Below are 19,685 nucleotides of genomic sequence, written 5' to 3' on the forward strand. Positions count from 1 at the left end.
GTTGTGGTTAGTTTAAAATTGTTTAAACTAATTTATTACTCAGGAAACAAAGTAGAATTCAATAATTTTACTCTCTTAAACTAAAAAGTTGAATATTTTAAGTACAAATTACAAAATGAAAACATGCTTTGATAAAATAATTCCATTTCAACATAACTTTTTCATTAAGTAAACATTTAAATAACTAAAACTTTCTGTTTGTTTTAAGAAAATTTTATAGCTAATTTACACATTGAACTCTTTGTTGGTATGACAAAAATATTTGCTTTCTGTTGTTAACTAAGTTTGGTTGTTAGGTAATTGAAAAATTCCTAGGGGATGTTGTGGGTTATTAGGTTTTTAAGTTGTTACTTTTTGATATCATTTAAAAAATAATTGAGTCTCTTTATAACGTTTTTATGCCAATCTTTATTAAACTAGGGTAAATTAGAGTTATAAATTTTATTTGAGTTAGTTAATACACATGTAGAATTAATTTAAAAGAAACATTTAAGGTTATAAATAGTTGAAGCTATACATAAGATAGATATAATTAAAAAGGTTTATTTTTTAAAAAAGAAATACTTTATAATTTAATTATCAGTATATTCAGTTTTAAGCAAACATTATGAGTAATTCATTATTACGTCATATTTTAAGTTAATGCTAATGTTATAATGCTGCAATAATAGCTAACATATGTAAATAAATTTGAAAATAAATATATTTGTTTTTAAAACTTAGTTTATTTACTGATATTTTTTTAATTAAGACAAGCTTTTTGTTATAATATGGTCAGAAGTTATATTTAAAAAAGTTAATTACAAAAGGTCAACAATAAAAGGCATATTACTTTTTTAAGATAGTTTAACTGTGTTTTAATATTAGTAACTAGTTTGCGATAATTTTATGAACTTGGTAATTACCCACATCATTTTAAAGTTAGTCCATGTTGATTTTTTCTCAGTTTTCCGATTTTAAGGGTTTGTTTGTTACAAAATAAGTTTGTGCAATAAATCATGTTATTATCAGTGTATTTTGTAGCATCAAAAAGTTTACATAACTTTGTTTTATATCTGTCAAAACAAGTTTAAAGCTTACACTAAGTATATATAAAAAAACAAACATATTTTGATTGATGCTTTTAAAATACATCAAAGTATTGTTGTTTACTGACTGTCTTATTTTTAAACAATCATTTGTTTAGCTGGTTGAACTACATAGTTTTGTTTGATACTTGTCAGTTAAATTAAGCTTAATGCTAACAGAAAAATTAATTTAAAGTACCACTTTGTGTTTGTTTTAACTTTTTGACTGATGTTTTACTTGTTTGTATGGATTTTACATAATAAAAAAGTTAAATATCATCAAAATTACATGTTTGTATAGTTTATTACAATCTATACTATACAGGTTGTTGAACTGTTTTATATTAAACTTCTATTTGTTCTTCGTTTTTATAAGTATAAAGTTTATTTCCAGTTACAGTATAAACTTACTAAATACTTATAGTACGTTTATAAGACTAGCCATTTTCATTATTAAAATATAAAAAGTTATTTTATTGAAAAAACATATTAGAATGAAAATACTTTCATTAGGTATAAAAACTAGCTGGTGCACGACTATTCAATTTCAGACAATTTAAATTCTTTAAAAAAGATTGAAACAGCCTCATATAAAAAAGTAATGTATATTTTCAAATATAGAAAATACATATGTAGGTCATATTAATATCTACAAGCCATTTTTTTTTTCTTTTGCAAAACGTTAAATATTTTTTGAGATATGGCTTAAATAAAATAAAAAATACAGTTATTTTTAGTAATTTTAAAATATCTTGAAAATTATTTTAGATTTAGAAAAATAAAAAAGTGACTTGTAGATTTAATAAGATCTACATATGTATTTTTTTGTAAAATTTATATAAGCTACTGAGATATAATCTTTTAAATACTTTTCCAAGAATTTAAATTGTCGGAATTTGAGTTGTCCGAATTTGAGTTGTCTTGTAACCAAAACTAACACATCACAAATACTTTATATACATATTTTTATAGCTAGTTTGTGATTTTTGATTTATAAATTAGTTGACATAATTACTTAGGTTTTTTTTTTAAATCAATTTTAAGGTTTGTACATAAGAAAGTCTTTAAATAACGTTTAAACTAAACCAGTTTTTTATTTTATATAGTTATTAACTTTAATAAAGTAGAGGTTTGTTTTACATAACTTTTAATATTTGTTGTCTGTCATTGTTTTATTACAAATTTAACAAAAGTTTACTAGAAAATACACTAATTACTAAGTAATGAGCGGATGTTATTTGTTTTAAATGATTGCCATGGTTTAAATGTTTCTTTTGTATATAAAAATATTAATCCTAAGCTAAATGTAGTTGTAAGTAAAGTAGTATATTTTTACATAAAATAAAATGACAATTATTTTGTCAAAATATTTAAAAAACTGTGTCTTTTACTTTAAACTTGAATATTAAAAAAAAACCTAGCATCAAATAAATTAATTTTCAACTGCAATTGTTTTCAAAAAAAAAAAGAAACTATTTTTAAGTTTAAATGAAAACATGAGCTTAGGGCAGGGAAAATTATTGATTTTATCAGCTTTTTTATAACATATTCGTGTTGAATTATTACGCTGAATTTTGTTTTTATGTACTAAATTTATTATATATTTCTAGTGTAAAATATATTAGATTTGATTATAGAATTTATTCTGAGAATTAAAATCGATGTTAAAAAATAGTCTCATTATTAGAATTAGCTTACACATTTTACGTTACAATATATGTATACTTTTCTTTATTAGATATGTTTTTAGTCGGGGTGTTTTTAATAACTAGAAAATTTATTCTACTTTTTATTTAGTTTTTATAAGCTGATGTCGGTAGTAATATTTAATATAAACGTATTAAAATGTTTTTTTTATTTACTAATGATGATTTATAAGCCTTTGTATTTATTAATGTTTTACTAAATTTTGTATTAAAAAATAAGTTTTTTAAGTTTTATAATGAATCAAAATTTTTGTATGTATTAAATATAAGTTTTTTTTAAGCACAAATTACTAATGCTATTATTTAATATTTATTTAATTCATTATACATAATAATATGTTTTTCAACTTATTAGTCTTTTTAAATACTTTAACAATTTTTTTTATTCTTAATTTTTAACTAAATACTTTTGTGCGTATCAAAATGTTCTATTTTTAAGAAAATTATTCTTTAACTTTCATAAAACAAAATATTTTAAAAACAAATAAATAGTCATTTTTGTTAAATTTATAGATTAGTTATTAATTATTATGCTTTAACTATTTTATAAAAGATTTTAAACTGTTTCTCAGTTTGTTTAATAACTAAAAAACAAACAAAAACCAAACATCAATAAAATTTACTTTCTATTCAAACATTTACGTTTGCATACCATATTGAAAATGTCACAAAGTTATATAAATTGCTCTTAAAAAAGTATTAAAATTCTTTTTTTATTTTTTTATGTGTTTTATGAGATTTGAGGTTTCGTTTTATCATCACTGTCTATACACTTGTTTGTACAATTATGTTAAAATGATTAATAAGTATTTTTTTAACAAGTTTTTTATTGATAATTTTATTTAACTAAAAAACTTAAAAACTGTTCAGGCAATCTACTTTTTTTTTTAAACAAATATATGTCTATCCATCTTTATTGTTTAAATATTACTGAAAATGTTATTTTAAAATTCAGTCTTTAAAGTTCTATATTAATATTCTCAAAAAAATGTATATCATTATTCTTGCTTGAATTATTTTACAACAAGAAAACTTGTTCAAAGTTTTCCTTTACAATATAAATTGGTATTGGCGTCTTAAATTAAATTTAATCTTTCCTTAGGACCTCCTATGTAGCTTAACGTTGTTAAAAATAAATTTCTCAATAAATGTAAGTGCTCAACTTAATTTGTCTTTTAGTTTATTTTTGAGAAATTTCTGTGTTTAACAAAATAAAAAAATCAAGATTGCTATTGGCTAAAATCTTCAATTTTATTATATTGGCTGTAATTTATTTACTGCAGGACCAACTAATTCCAGCAAATGATTTTTATTTATTTTTTTTAATACCTATGTAAAAAGATATTGTCAAATAACATATATGTTCATTTTATGTTACAATACTATGTAGTAATCTAGTTTATTATAAGTTAGCATTTTTAAATTGTATTTTTACTTATAAGTATTTTATTTTATGAGCTTTGCTTATTATTGAAATGTAATTGTATTTATATCACATTAAAATAAATACTTCATATAAATGTACATTGATTAAGTTTTTATAAAAGTTTATAATTTAGTATAATCTGTATATACTTATGATATTTGAATGTTTGTACAGTAACTGTAAAATAATTTTTAAAAATAAAACTTATTAGATTTAACTAGTATTGCTAATTTAATAGAGTATCTTTTTATTGACGTAAATACAATTTATATAATTAGAAGAGCAACTCCCAATAAACTTTGATCTTTTATCCTTTTAACAATTTGTTTTTACTATTTTGACTTATGTCAAGATAATCTGGTAATTTTTATTTCAAAATGTTTCAGATAAGAAACATTGACGAATTTAAAAATCTTTCTGCTGTAAAAACAGTTTATTTCAGCTTTTAATAACTCACATTTGGACTGTCGACTCAAGAGTTTCAAAATTAATTAGTGATCAAAATAATTTCAATCAACTAAATGTTTACTTTTACTATAATATTTTTCTTATTCTTTTGTTACAAAGTCTAAGTGTGTATTGATATATTTTTCAAACCAATAACCACAATGTAATTTTTGAAAAAATTAATAATTCTTCAGCTTCAAAAGTAAACAAAAACATTTCACAGTTGAAGTATTATGAATAAAAGTTATAATAACATTAAACTGATATTAACTTATTTGTGAATGAAATATTGACAGACGCTGGTTGTATTTATACTTTACAAAGTCTTTTATGTACAAATGTTTATTAAGTTTTTAACAATTTATTTAAAAAAAGTTTTTTTCGTAAATCTTATGTTATAATTAATTTAGAGATTTATTATTATCAAAAACAAAAGCCATCTTGTCAAATATATATGCTGTTTACAAAACTACAGTGTATTACAAATAATTTGTTGTTGGTGTTTGTATTAAAAACCTTTAATTAAAATAAAAGTGTTTATGTTCAAATTTTAAATAACTCCATTATTTATAATCTGGTATAGTTTTTTGTTTATCTGTTTTGAACGAAAAAAAATGAACTAAACTGTTGGTTTTGCACTTTGAACATGGTTAAAGCTATACAATCTGAGCTTAAAGAGTTATAATGAAAATAGTTGTTGATGTAAATAAATTCACAAAAAAAAAATATTAACCTGACAAACGTACTTACCACAAAATAATTTGAAACATAAGTTAAGTAAAAAATAAATATTGTGGCAGCTTAAGGTTGCGTGGTTAACTAATAAAATAAAATATCAATAAATCTGATAATAATACATATTTCGAATGTATTAGCAAAAAGAAAGTAATCAAGTAATCCTTAAAAGTAATCAATTTAGTTTGTAGTTTTTATTTTTTTTATTATAAAAAAGTTCTAAATGTGATAGTACTGTGTTGATAAATGAGTATTTCATAAAAAATGTAAAATAATAATTTCTGACTATTTAATATTATATTTAATGTTAGTTAACAAGTACTTTAATACGTTAAATAAATTTCTGTAAACATTTTAGAACTTTAATATAAACATGTTTTTGGTTTCCTTAAACCAGCTCATAATAAGCCACTCCACATACTTTGGTAATACTCTTAACTTGGGTACTTTCCCGAACTTGAATATGATCCGTACGAAATGTGCAAAAAAATTTCGTTCAAAAAATATATACTACAATGAATAAGAAATAAAATGCATACATTTGTAAGGTACTTTCCCTTGAGTAATAAGTTTCAATTGTGAGAAAAATTCGGTGAAAATAAATGTAAGTGCATTATAACGAATTAAAACCCATCTTATACATCACAATGTCTTAATACTTCACGAAATAACTATCTGTTTAAGTAATTTCTCAGATACGAAGAAGATTTGTGCAAATTAGAATATAGTTTTCTTAAAAATAATTAAATATAAAATGTTATGAAACACCATTGCAAGTTATGAAATTTAATTTCAACTTGGGTATTTTCCCTTAGATACGAAGAAGATCCGTGCAAGTTGTGCAGGAGGAGTTTCGTGCGAGGGGACCAGTCTCTGTGCAGGTTCCACCCAAAGAGGTATTATCAGGATTCGCCTTACGGCAGGAGCTACTGGATGTGCTGTTTGAAACCTGATAAACAGGCCACTGGATGTCAGGTTCGTAGATTTGATTTTTTATAGTGGAAACTTTTAATTTTAATGTAATATTTGAAATACGGAAGACAAGCAGTAGGGTGTCAGGTTTGTTTTCAACATGTTTTTTGCGCAGATTTTTTCTTTTAAACTAGTCGTCATTTTCGAACTGACAACCCTGATTTGCAGCCGATTTTGAGTAATTTGATCAGAATGTCTTTAAATGAGAAACAATGTAATGTAAATAGTCTAAACTTTTGCCATCGATCAATCTCTAATCCCTGATCTTTATAACGTCTTACGTTTTTTTCCTAAATTTTATATTTAAAGTTACATCCATCATAAACATTTAATATAAGTCATTTACCCTATATCTGTACCTTTAAATTTGCTCTGTTAAGACACCCTGTGTGCAAGTTTATTAAATATACAAACGTTATTTCACTTTATAATTGTATTATTTATTTTGTATTTTACTGTTGTTACTTTATTATAAATACTTTAATTCAACAGGTCGGACTTCACGACAACAACTGGTTGGCTCGACCCTCTGACGAAACCGCAAACACGTGATGAGTGACGTCATCGTAATATTACGTCACAATGACGCTGTATGACGTCACAACTAAATAGTACTTTACCCGACGCGTCTTCATAAATAAAATCAAAGTTTTATGGTTTTTTATGAAAAAAATGTTAAATATTTTTTCTGCTGACATACTTTGTTGATGTTTTTGTTTGAAACGGCTCACAAAACTCCTTTTTTTTTTCTTGAACATATATCCCCATAATATTTTTTTTGTGAAATTTGTTCGGATTTAACTGCTCTTGTGTTTAGCTTGCGCATAGCAAGAATTTATAGTAACAAAAAAGTGTCATATTTTTATTTATAAATTTGTCAACTTGTTTAATTTTTAACGTTTGTAGTCGTAAAAATATGTAAGAAAGACTTTTCTTCTAGAATAAAGTTTAACACAACTATTAAAGCTCTTTTTTTTTATTAAATTTTTGAATATGAAAAAATGACAAAAATAAATAAATATATTTTCTTAAAAAATAGTTTTTTTTTTACTTCAGAAGTCAAAAAAGTTTAATGTAATTATTTTTTACAACATAAATAAAAAATGTTTGTCACACTATTGGCTCGGTGGAAAATATTTTCAGTGAAATTTAAATATTTTTAATGTAGGCTGACTTCACTTTTATTAATATTTTTTATTTGTTTTAAGTTTTAAACCGGCTACTTTTTTCGTGAATATTTCTTGTGTTTTACCCGCAATAAATCTGCATACAGTTTTCAATGATCTCTGTTTAATTAACTTAAATTATATTTATATTACTGTATTATTTTAAGATTTCATTAATAATTTTAATTAATTAGTTACAAATTAAAATCTTAATTGTTGGAAAAGGGTGAATGATAACAAAAGTACAATAAACAGGTTGAACTTGGATAAAAAGTTATAAATCAAAGTTGTTAAGTTAAAAAACCAGTTAATTTAATGATATATTGTAACATTACACAAGCCAGTCAAATATTTTTTTAAATAAGTGTACGACATTAAGCTTTATATTTAATTAAAGTGTAATATAAAAACGAAAATCATTGATATATTACAACTCAATTATTTCACCTTGAAAAATTTGCTGATTTAACTTGCATCCTTATACAGTTAAATCTCTTCATTTTGCTCTTTTAAATGTTGATAGTTTGACAAATAGTCGCGTTTTCATTGGATAAAATCCAAAACAAAATTTTGTTTGATTGAACAGTAGACTGATTTAATTTCCGTAATTTCTTTTTTTATTAGTTGGCTTTTAAAACTGTTTGTTTTATAATTCGGTGATTAGATTAGTTTTAGTTAATTCCAAGTGAGCTTTTAATTATTTATTAGCGTATTTATTAGTTGTGAACAGTTCAAAATCGTTTAAACTACTTAATAGTTTAGGCGATAAAGTTTTATATAACAAGTGTACTCTCACAAACTAAAAAACTTAATACTTTAAGTACAAATTACAAAATAGAAACAAGCTTTGATAAAATTATTCGATTTCAACATAACTTTTTCGTTAAGTAAACATTTGAATTGCTAAAACTTTCTGTTTGTTTTAAGAAAATTTTATAGTTAATTTACACATTAAACTCTTTGTTGGTATGACAAAAAATATTTGCTTTCTGTTGTTGAGTAAATTTGGTTGTTAGGTAACTAAATATTTTTTTAGGTAACTTTGTCATTTAAAGACTTAAAGTTATAACCTTTTAATGTATTCCTTAAAATTTAATTGAGTCTTTTTATATTCTCCAATACTTTTTTACAATGTATGTTAGGCTAAGTCAATTAAAAGTGATAAGTTTACTTAATTTTAAGCACTAAAGAATAAATACAAATCTAAGTATTAAATAAAAATATACAATATTATTTAAGGTAAGGTTGTAGACATTAAAAATAAATATCTTTATAACCCATAACGTTACAGCAACAGAATTAATACGAGGTAAATACATCTAGAAAACACTATAAGTAGTTCATTATTACATCATAGTTTTTCAAACTTAATATTATTTTTGCTATAATAATACGTAACAAATGCAAATTAGTTTGAATAACAACATTGCTTTCTAAAAGTTAAATAGTTAGTTGACTGTTTTCAAAAAAAATTATCATAGATTAGGTATAAACTAATATTAGGAAACGTTTTTACTATTTGAATTTTTTTATATGCCCATGTTTTATTTGTTTTCATTTATAAAAGCTCAACTACTTTTAAGGAATTATTTTAAATGTTAGTGTTTAAAAAAATATTATTTAGAGTTAGTTTTGTATAAGTTTTAAAAACTGTTTACTTTTATTTCTGTTGAGAAGATTTAAGTTTTATCATGAAGACTTTATAAAACCTTTTGAAGGATATATTTATTATAAAATAACAATGTGCAGTTGTTATATATCATTGATTAGTAAATTTATAAATCATCAAAAGATTTAAAGTTTGTTTTACACAACTGTGTTTAAAATCTATCATATAAATGAAGTTCAAAGCTAACACCAAGTGTATACAAATTACGAACATATTTTGAAAGACGCTTTTAAAATACATCAAAGCGAAATTTCTAAAATACAAACTTAAAATAATCCATTTTTACATATTTACTGACTGTCTTAAAATTAAACAATTATTAATTTAGCTGGTTGAACTACATAACTTTGTTTGATACATGTCAGTTAAATTTAGCTTAATACTAACAGAAAAAATTGTTTAAAGTACTATTTGTGTTTGTTTTAACTTTTTGACTGATTTTTTATTTGTTTATTGGCTATTACATAATAAAAAATTTTAAAACCAATGAAAAATTTATGTTTGATTTTGATTATTACATTTTTTAATATACAGGTTGTTGAACTGGTACATTTGCTTTTTGACTAAACTTTATAGATTTGATAGTTGTTCTCCTTTAATTATTTATTAGGGTATTTATTAGTTGTGAGTAGTTCAAAGTCGTTTAAACTACTTAATAGTTTAGGGAATAAAGTTATATTTAATAAGTATACTCTCCCACACTTAAAAGTTTGATATTTTAAAGTACGAAATTAAAATAAGCTTTGATAAAATAATTCGAGTTCATAAATTTTTCTTTAAATAAACATTTAAATTGCAAAAATTTTCTATTTGCTTCAAGAAATTTTTATAGCTCATTTACACAATAAATGTTGGTTTGACAAAAATATTTGCTTTCTGTTGTTAAGTAAGTTTGGTTGTTAGGTATTTGAAAAATTCCTAGGGGATTTTGTGGGTTATTAGGTTTTTAAGTTTTAACTTTATAATTTCATTAAAATTTAGTTCAGTCTCTATATAGTACTTTTAATACCTATGTTTATTAAACTTTTGTAATTTAGAGTTAAAAGTTTTATTTGAATTAGTTTGCACACATGTAGAATTATTCTTAGATAAAATTAAAGCCATTGATCGTTCAAGCTATACATAAGATAGATACATGAAATTAAAAAGGGTCGTGCTTTTAAAAAAAATAATTTTCAATTTTTTTAGCAGTGTATTCAGTTTTAATCAAACAATGTAAGTAATTCATTATTACGTCATATTTTAAATTAGTGCTAGTTTAAATGTTATAATGCTGGAATAATAGCTAACATATGGTAACGAATTTGAAAGTAATTATACACTTATAAAATTTACTTAGTTGATACACTTTTAATTAACACAAATTTTGTTTAGATATTATAAGAAGTTGTAGTTGAAATAACTTTTGAAAATTATTTAAAAAGTTATTTTTACGTCAACTATAAAAGGTATACTAATTTATTTAATTGTTTAGCTATGTTTTAATATTTTTTAATATTAGTAACTAGTTGGCGAAAATTTTATAAATTAGATAATTACCTACACAATTTAAAAGTTAGTCCATGTTGATAATAATTTTTTTCAGTTATGTGATTTCAAGGGTTTGTTTGTTACAAAATAAGTTTGTGTAATTAATCATATCATTGATCGGTGTAGTTTGTAAAGTTTACCTAATAATGTTTTATATCTGTCAACATAATTAAGTTTAAAGCGAACACTAAGTGTATATAAAAAAAACTAACATATTTTGATTTATTCATCTAAAATACATCAAAGTAATTTTTCTATATCATATCCTAAATATAATCCTTTTTACATATTTACTGACTGTCTTAAAATTAAACAATCATTAATTTAGCAGTTTGAACTACATAACTTTGTTTGATACATGTCAGTTAAATTTAGCTTAATACTAACAGAAAAAATTGTTTAAAGTACCACTTTATGTTTGTTTTAACTTTTTGACTGATGTTTTACTTGTTTGTTAGCTATTACGTAATTAAAAAGCTAAATACCATCAAATTTTATGTTTGTTTAGTTTATTACATTCTATACTATACAGGTTGTTGAACTTGTGTATATATATATATTTTTTTTGATTTTTTTCCGCTCAACAATTTTAAAAATGGTCCTCTTTTTAAAAAAAGAAATTAATTTTAAGTAGTTATATAAATTTACAAAATAATACTTTAAATATAGTATTATTTTATAGATTAATCATTTTTAAGATTATAAAATAAAAATGAATATATCAAAATAAGAACCTATTGATATGAAAACATTTTTATTGAATAAAATAAATTCAATCACTACAAACTATTTTTGTTAAACTGTAAAGTTAGTTTAGTTTATTTTGATAATCAATTGATTCACTTAATTTTCATTTATAATATAAACTTTAAAGTTTGTGCATTGAAAAAAGTAAATAGCGTTTCAACTAAACTCGTTTTTCGTTGAGTAGTTATTAACTTCAACAAAATAAGCAATTTGTTTTATAAAAAATTTATTGTTTGTTACCTGTCAGTGCTTATTTAAATCAACAAAAGTTTATTTGAAAATTAAACAACGAACAGCTGATATTTAATTATTAGTGATTGACATGGTTTAAATAATTCTTTTATATAAAAATGTTCATCCTAAGCTAAATAAATGTAGTTGCAAGTAAAGCAATATTTATTTACCTTAAAGTTGTATAAAACAAAAAGTAAGACGTTTTATGGAAAAATTTTAAAAATTTGTGTAATTTATTTTGGACTTAAAATTCTGATAAAAATCTATCTAGCATATTTTTTTCCAACCTTCTATTGTTTTCTAACAAATATAAAACTATTTTATATTCAAATGAGAACATGAGCTTAAAGCAAGGAAATTATTGATTTTATCAGCTTTATTCGTGTTAATTTGTTACGTCGAATTTTGCAAGTAACTTAAATGTATGAAGTTAAAGGTTTTATTCCTAGTTTAAACATATTTAATTCAAATTACAGATTTCTTTGAGAATTAAAATAAATATTATATTATAATCTGATTACTAGGACTAACTTACAAACTTTATTTACCATTATATGTATATATTTTTCTAATACTTAAAATACTTAAAAATGAAAACACATTATAATTTTTTAGAACAAACAAGTAATGATAGTTATAAGTTGTATTTTATTAGTATTAGCATATAAATTAATAAAGAATTTCAAATAACAAAGGATTCGAACTTTTCTATTAAAGTTTTTTATAAAAAATGTTTTTTAAGTTTGTATAATAACCGGAAAACAAACAAAAACCAAACATCAATAAAATTTTCTTCCTATCGTAACATTTAAATTCGCAGACTGTGTTGAAAATTTCATATAAATTATATAAATAAAAACAAATTATACAGTAATCTTCCTTTATCCTACCAACATATGTTTCTGTGTGTCAACGAGTCAACACATATTCAACAGCAAAATCATTAGTGCAAAATCTTCGTATCATACCCTCCAAAACTGATTAAAACTTTATTAAATAACAAAAGTAAGCAGATGAACTCTAATAAACATTTAGAACTTAAATCATTTGAAGCTCTAAATATATATACACACACACACATATATAAGCTTTAAATAACTTTTACATACGATGTTTAATCATATTGATGCACTTAAATTAAAAAGACGATATCGACCACTGCCACAACAATGCAATACAATACATTTTTCACGTAAATAGAAAGACAAACAATCATTTGAATTTAGATCAAAGTTATAATATGTGTTGAAATCTTATTAGCTTACAAAGAAACAAAGTCAAGGTAGTTAATTTCTTAATTCATAAGTAGATAAATATATTTTCTACTGTAACATAATTTTAAGGAGCTTTACTAAGTCAAGCAAATGCAGAACTTAACTTTTTTAATGTTAGAACACATTACTACGTCATTAATATTAGAAATTTATAAATAGATACACAAACAAATAACAAGCTATTATGAACTATCCTTTATTTATAAATAAAACGGAGTTTTAAAAAACAATAAAAATTTAGATGTGCGAGAAGAAAATTAAAACAGTAAAATTTTCAGACTTAAGTAGTGTCAAATAAGAAATGTCATAGAAAGATTATTTTACTGTTGAGTTTTGTCAACATTTGTTACTTGTTCTTCATCAAATATTGGCTCTTCATCTGATGGTTCTTTATCTTTAGTATTTTGTTGGTTATAATGATTTTGAAATTTAAAACTTTCAACGTCAGATGGTGGTTTTACTTGTTTAACAATTTTTAAGTTTGTTGTCATCATTATTTTTCTGTGGGTCTTCTGAATTCTCATTTTGCTTTATAATATTTCGGATGCTTATGATAAAAAGAGGAAGTTGAACTTGCTGATGATGATGCCAAAGATCTCGCATGAACATTATACGAATGAGTACGTGGAGATTGTTCCACTACAGCATTTTCACCTGGTTTATTTTCTTTAGAATTTATTAATATCAATTCGTTGTTTCTCAATTTTTTTCTTGCGGGTTTTCTGCGGAGTTATCTTCATTTACAGTATTTTCTTCGACTGTTTTAGGTTCATATAACTTATAAAAGGCAGAAGAACTTGCTTTTTCTTCTCAGCTTTTTCTTCGGCAGATGCTTCTTTATGCGGGTTTTGATACTTTTTCTTGTTCTACAATTAGTTCTTCAGCGAAAGCGGAAACCAACAAAAGTTTGAGTACAAATAGAAATTTAATACTCGTTTATATAACTTTGAACATTTAAAGTTGTTTAATTTGGCTCTTAATACGCTTGACAGTTTTATTCAGATAACTGGAAATCAAGCTCTTATGTTCCGCACAGTAAACATTTAAATAAACAAATCAAGCTACAATACAATCATTCAATTTTACTAATTATCAAATTGATAATTAGTTAACAACACTTATAATAGTCTGACGTTAATTAAAAAACAACAATTCATCATTAAACTAACAAACGATTGAAAAGCATTAATGACTTTTCAGTTTATTATTGAACTATCAATACATCACTTAGTCATCAACATTAATGTTATTGACTGTACACTGTAAAAACAAAACACTTACAAATCATATAAATGTTTTGTCATACAATTTTCTCCTGAATAAAGATAATGATTAATCATTTATTGCTATTGTTACAGTACTAAAGGTGTTACAATATTTTGTTGCTTCTTTAAAAACAGTTTCTACAACCCATGTGTTTTTAATGTTAGATAAATATTAGTAATAGGTTTATAATTTAGTTTCAATAAATTCTGGTATTAAATATTTTAAACATATATAATATAAACTTAGTTATGAATGGCAATATAAAACAAATTAAAACTGGTATTTAGAAATATATTACTATTTAATGTACCTAAATTTAACTGTTTAACTTAAAGTTGTCCTATCCTTTTTTTAGCAGTTGTTTTGTTTCTATTCTACAATACTTTTTTTTTATAAATATCCGGGACAACCCTATACTTAACAGTTTATATTACCAAACAAAGTAACTATATGTATGATCTACAAGTAGAAATATCTTTTACAAAATAACTTTTGAAACAACTAAAAAAACACCGTTTCTTTATTTATACCGTTTAGTTAACAATTATTACGGAAAATTACAAATATAAGATACTTAAAACTACAATAAGAAAAATTATTCTTTTCTAGACTGTTTTATAATTTTTTGTAACTTTTGTAAGTTATTTAGTATGAATACAATGTTTAAACAATATAGTTTTTGTCTGAATCTAACAGAGTTTAAACTAAATACTAAATTTTGGTAAAACCCAGTTTCATAAAAAAAGGAAAAATAACAGTCTGTTATCCTTGTTACAGACAAGTTATTAGTTTATATGTTAGTTTCTAAAAATATTATTAACTTTATTTTCTTATTTAGCACATAATGTTAGATTTAAGCATTAAAAAAACTTTTATAAAACGTGTATTTAATTTTGATATGCCTTCATTTTAGTTATGTATCTTGAATCAAGATTTTCAGATATAAAAACTTAAATGCACAAAAAGAAAAGTATAAAACGACTTTATGGCTTTTAATAAACGACTATATTGTGAGAATATTTTCAGAGTTTGAACTAATGATAAACAAAACAACTTATTTTTTCAATACAAAAGTAAATTGTTGGTTTATATTTTTTGTAAGCTGTTAGTGCATTAATATACTAGTACCTTAGGTTATAAAAGTTTTCAGAACAGTATCAACAGTTTGTTAAAAAAGTTGTGACCATTGTAATATATGTAAATAAAAGTTACACTAAAAATCTTTAAGTTTTAATAAATTCAAATGATATTTAGAAAAACAGGGTTACTTTGTATTAGCTGCTGGATTACTTAGCACAAAAAAAAAGTTATAAATTTTAATTAGTTTATTGTGTGTAAAAACTCTATTTCTTTAGATATGGTAAAAAACTTATTTGTAAAACGCTTATAAAAATCGGTTTAAACTAGCTGTATATAAAGTAAAAAGTTGTTGTTTTGTTTATGGATCGAGTAAAAACATAAATTTCGGCTATATAGTTTTATTTTTTCTATTATCGTTAATCTTTAACTTCAGAAAGCAAAAAAGTTATTGTTAAACGGTTGAATCGAAATCGACTCCTGATAAACTAAAAATCTACGAAAAATACTAGTTTAAATTAAAGAACTGTTATTTTGAAATGTATAATTGGAGATTGGTGGCTTTGGGATCGTTGAATACTTTGGTTGTGTAAGTTTGATTTTTTTCGGTTTGTGCCTTGTATGAGTTTTATGTTTGTTTTAAAACTGTAATTTGTTTTTTCTTTTTATGTTAGTGTCTGTCAGTTTAAGTGGCTTAGGTTCTGATGCCTAGGTCTTTCGTTTGACAATGAAGTTCAAATAATAACAATTGCACACATAAACAATGCAGTTTATAAAAACAACACGCCTGGCTAAAAATAAAACTTTTACAGTAAATCTGAAACTCCGGCTAAAGTTGTTTCCTATTAACAGGTTAGGCGGTTAGATTAACATAAAGCTGTTTAATTTGCATGCATGTATACTAGTTTTTTTTTTATTTGAACATAGCTCATCTAGTCAACTATTTTGTTTAATTTTATTTTAAGCCAATCACATGAGTGGATCACAGCTTATGTATTGAAGTATTAGTTTTTTTTGAATTCGAAAGCTAGTCGCACGTTTACTTAACATTACTTCAGATTTATTTGTACATTTTTAAATTGAAATTGTTCAACATAGATGGTGGCTTAGTTTATTTAACTATAACTTTAGTTTAAATATTGTTATCTTTAACTTTTAAAGGTTCATTGTCTGTAAAAACACTATTAATGGCTCAGTCAAAGGTTCACTTAGGTTTGTATTACGCTTTTGAACTAGTTCTAGCACAGGGATTGGCAATATTAGGCCCGTGGGCCAAATGCAGTCCACACTGCGTAAATCGGCGGCCGCGATCTACTTTTCAGTAAAACAATATTTCTTTTTGAAAAGATAAAACATTTGTTTTGTAGTTAAAACCTACAAGCGGGCCTTATTTTGACATTTAGTAATTAGGTTTATTAATGCTATTTTATAAAATTTGTTGTGTAAAAAAGTTTTTTTTTGTTGATTGCTATAATTTTTTTAAATAACTATGGCTTGCAAAAGTAATTTTCTTACAAAGTAAGACCCGCAAGATTTTCTATTTTTGATTGTCTTAGAACTTTTAAAAAGGCTGCCGACCCTTCCTATTCTAATACGTATCTGTAAAAGATAAAATACTCGAGATTGTACGTCATAATTAAACTATTTTATAAACATTAATTCCGTACATTTTAAATTTTATTTCATACCTAAGAAAATATATACCTAGAAAAACTATTTCTAAAATTTTTTTCATTGAAACCGACTTAACAATATTGTACTAAAACGTAACAATTTTTTTAACTAAAAAGCTTTATTTTCATTAAACTATCGAAAGATGTAAAGCTTTATTGAGTTATAAAGACAGCAACCTTATTTGGAGAAAGCTTCTAATAAATAGATATATGATTCATTGTAACTCAAATTATTTTTCAAAAGAGACGTTTAGGTGCTATTAAACTATATATATATATATATAATTTATCGATTAAATCGATTTCTATTCAATAAACTTGATGCAATAACTTGTTTGTATGAAACAGGATAAATGCTTGTCTGATTTTTATTTTAAAACCTATGAAATTTGTTGATATAAGTATAAATTACCTATTTCACTTTTATAATATGTTAAGATTCATCGTTTTTTAAGTAAATTTGCACGAAAATACTTTACACAAGTGGTCGTCAAGGTGTACTCTAGTGCACACTAGTCTGCACAAAATTTATTTTGAGTGCACGAAACTTATAGGGTACACAAAACTTATTTAGGCGTGCACAAAATTTTTAGAATACAAAAAAAATCCAGTTTTTATGATAATATTTATCTAGTTTAAGCGACATAAAAATATTAATAAAACATTTTAAGAGTACTGTACTGGGAAATTTGTAGTTACTGCGGAGATGTGTTCAATTAACACAAAGCCATATAAATAAAATATCATTTTGCAAACAAGGTAAACCAAGTAGAAAGGTTCATTAAAAACCGGATCAAATAATAAATTCTAGTTTTAGTTGTTGAATAGTTTGCATGTAAATATAAAGTAAGTTATTGTTTTAAAGGAGAAATGCATTAGTAAAAGTGTTTACGTAGTGACACCACTAGCGGCACTTATTAAAATTATATCTTGGGCTGCAACGGTTTTATTTTTTACACTTTGGTGTACACAGTTTTTGATTAGCTTAAGACCACTGCTTTATACTATATATAAGTAGTCTGACTAAATTAAACAATAAGAACATAGATTTTTTTATATTACATTATACTACAAAAATATAATTTTTTAAATTTTAGCAATAAACAAGACAAAATTGTTGAAATTTTGTATTCGTTAAAAAATAAGAGGGAGCGTAAAAAAATTAAAGTAGCTTTTATCTTTAAGCTGATGTAGTGTTGAATGAGAAATGTCAAAGAAAACTTACATTAGTAATAAAATAAACTATTGTTCAACTTCAACAGCATCTGTTACTTGTTGTACATTCACTTCTTGTTCATCATCTAATGGTTCATCAACTAATTGTTCATCATCTAATGGTTTATCAATTGATGGTTCTAAGACTGATGGTTCTTTCCTTTTGCTGTTTTGCTGGTTACAATGTTGTTGAACTTCTGCACCTTCTTCTAAAGGTTGTTCATTTTCTTCAACATTTTCTTGCGGTTCTTCTTGAGCTTCGTTTTCTTTTTTCTCTTCTTTTTCACTAAACTTGTAGTAAAACAAAGAAATCGCAGAAGCAGAAGCGCTCGCATGAACTCTAAACGGTGACTTCATCTTTTCTTCCTGGTTTTCTGCATATGTGCGTTTGTTTTAACCGAACAGTTTGAACTTAGATTAAAATGATAGTTACTCGCATTTAATATTAATCAAGTAAGCGTCTAACCAATATATATATATATATATTTCGCTGATTGAAAAGAAAAACGTTATAAAGTTTTAATGGAAACATATAGGAAGCTAACCGACTGTGTTAAGGTTTAAACTTTTAATTTACTATAACTGCAATTAAATTAACTTTAATATTTTTTTTTTACTAAATCAAAATTAACCTATGCTTTCGTCGTTGTTAACTTCCTCTTCCTCATTACTTTCTCCTTCGTTGTTGTTTTCTTTGTTTTGTTGAATAGATTGGAACAATTTAGCGAGAAATTCACCAAAATTGAAACTAAAGCTTGCTGAGGCTTTTGCTGTTTGAAATATATATTATTTATTTAATAGTATTTTAATGTAAAATTAATAAAACTTTTTTTATAAACTAGTTTAGAAACATTTACAATATAAATACCAAGTGTTATCTTTACCTGATGCTTTTACGTCATTTTCAGTATTTTCAACATTTTCATCAATGTTTTTATTCAAACTGTTATCTTCTTCTATCGAATCAACCAAACCATCTTCAGCTTTTGCTTCGACGGAGGCTTCTTTAACAGGTTCTGTAACTTTTTCAGATTCTGCAACTTTTTCAAGTTCTGAAACTTGTTCAGCTTCTGATACTTGTTCAGGTTTCGATAAGCTTTCTTGAACCCAACCTGAAGCCAATAAAAGTCCAAATACGAAAGTAAGTTTGATGCTCATTTTTATACTTTAAAAAAAAAATAATATTTTAAGTGCTACTATCTGTAAGCTAGATTGTTTTATACAACTAACTGAGAAGCAAGCTCTTATATACTCTCAGCTTTGTGCTAAATAAACATTAGTTGTATTGTGAAATGTTATTCTGCGTGTTACTAACTAAATAAACAGTTTAAAGCACTTATATTAGTTTGACGTCATTTATAAAACAACAATTTTATAAGTTAACTATTAATTGGTCTACAGCAAATTAATATGTGATAATGATGTAGTTAGTTATAAACTTAAATAAACTTGACACTTAGTCACAAGTTAATTATTTCATC

General features: G+C 24.0%; 2 protein-coding genes across 5 annotated transcripts in view; one reads left to right on the forward strand and one right to left on the reverse strand.

The window, feature by feature from the left end:
- LOC145829274 (uncharacterized) overlaps nt 1-7,580 on the forward strand; it is a 40,745-nt gene extending 33,165 nt beyond the window's left edge. For all 3 annotated transcript variants that reach the window (XM_082937024.1, XM_082937026.1, XM_082937025.1), the window contains exons 10-11: nt 6,197-6,356; nt 6,846-7,580. In XM_082937024.1, the coding sequence (XP_082793150.1) occupies nt 6,197-6,356; nt 6,846-6,905 (220 nt within the window). In that variant the 3' untranslated portion in view covers nt 6,906-7,580. The remainder of the gene's footprint in view (nt 1-6,196; nt 6,357-6,845) is intronic.
- Nucleotides 7,581-18,103: 10,523 nt separating this feature from the next.
- On the reverse strand, nt 18,104-19,416 carry LOC145829176 (uncharacterized). Of its 2 annotated transcripts, none has more exons than XM_082936900.1 (3): nt 19,089-19,416; nt 18,837-18,974; nt 18,104-18,578 (listed from the first exon to the last, which is right to left on the reverse strand). In XM_082936900.1, exons 1-3 carry the CDS (start codon nt 19,360-19,362, stop codon nt 18,232-18,234), a joined length of 759 nt encoding a protein of 252 aa, XP_082793026.1. In that variant the 5' UTR covers nt 19,363-19,416; the 3' UTR covers nt 18,104-18,231. The 2 variants fall into 2 exon arrangements, with proteins under 2 accessions (XP_082793026.1, XP_082793025.1); XM_082936899.1 differs by having other exon boundaries at nt 19,083-19,416.
- Nucleotides 19,417-19,685: the final 269 nt, after the last annotated feature.

The sequence above is a fragment of the Thalia democratica genome, chromosome 2, assembly GCF_965202585.1.
Source record: "Thalia democratica chromosome 2, ktThaDemo2.hap1.1, whole genome shotgun sequence".
In the NCBI taxonomy this organism is placed as follows: Eukaryota; Metazoa; Chordata; class Thaliacea; order Salpida; family Salpidae; genus Thalia; species Thalia democratica.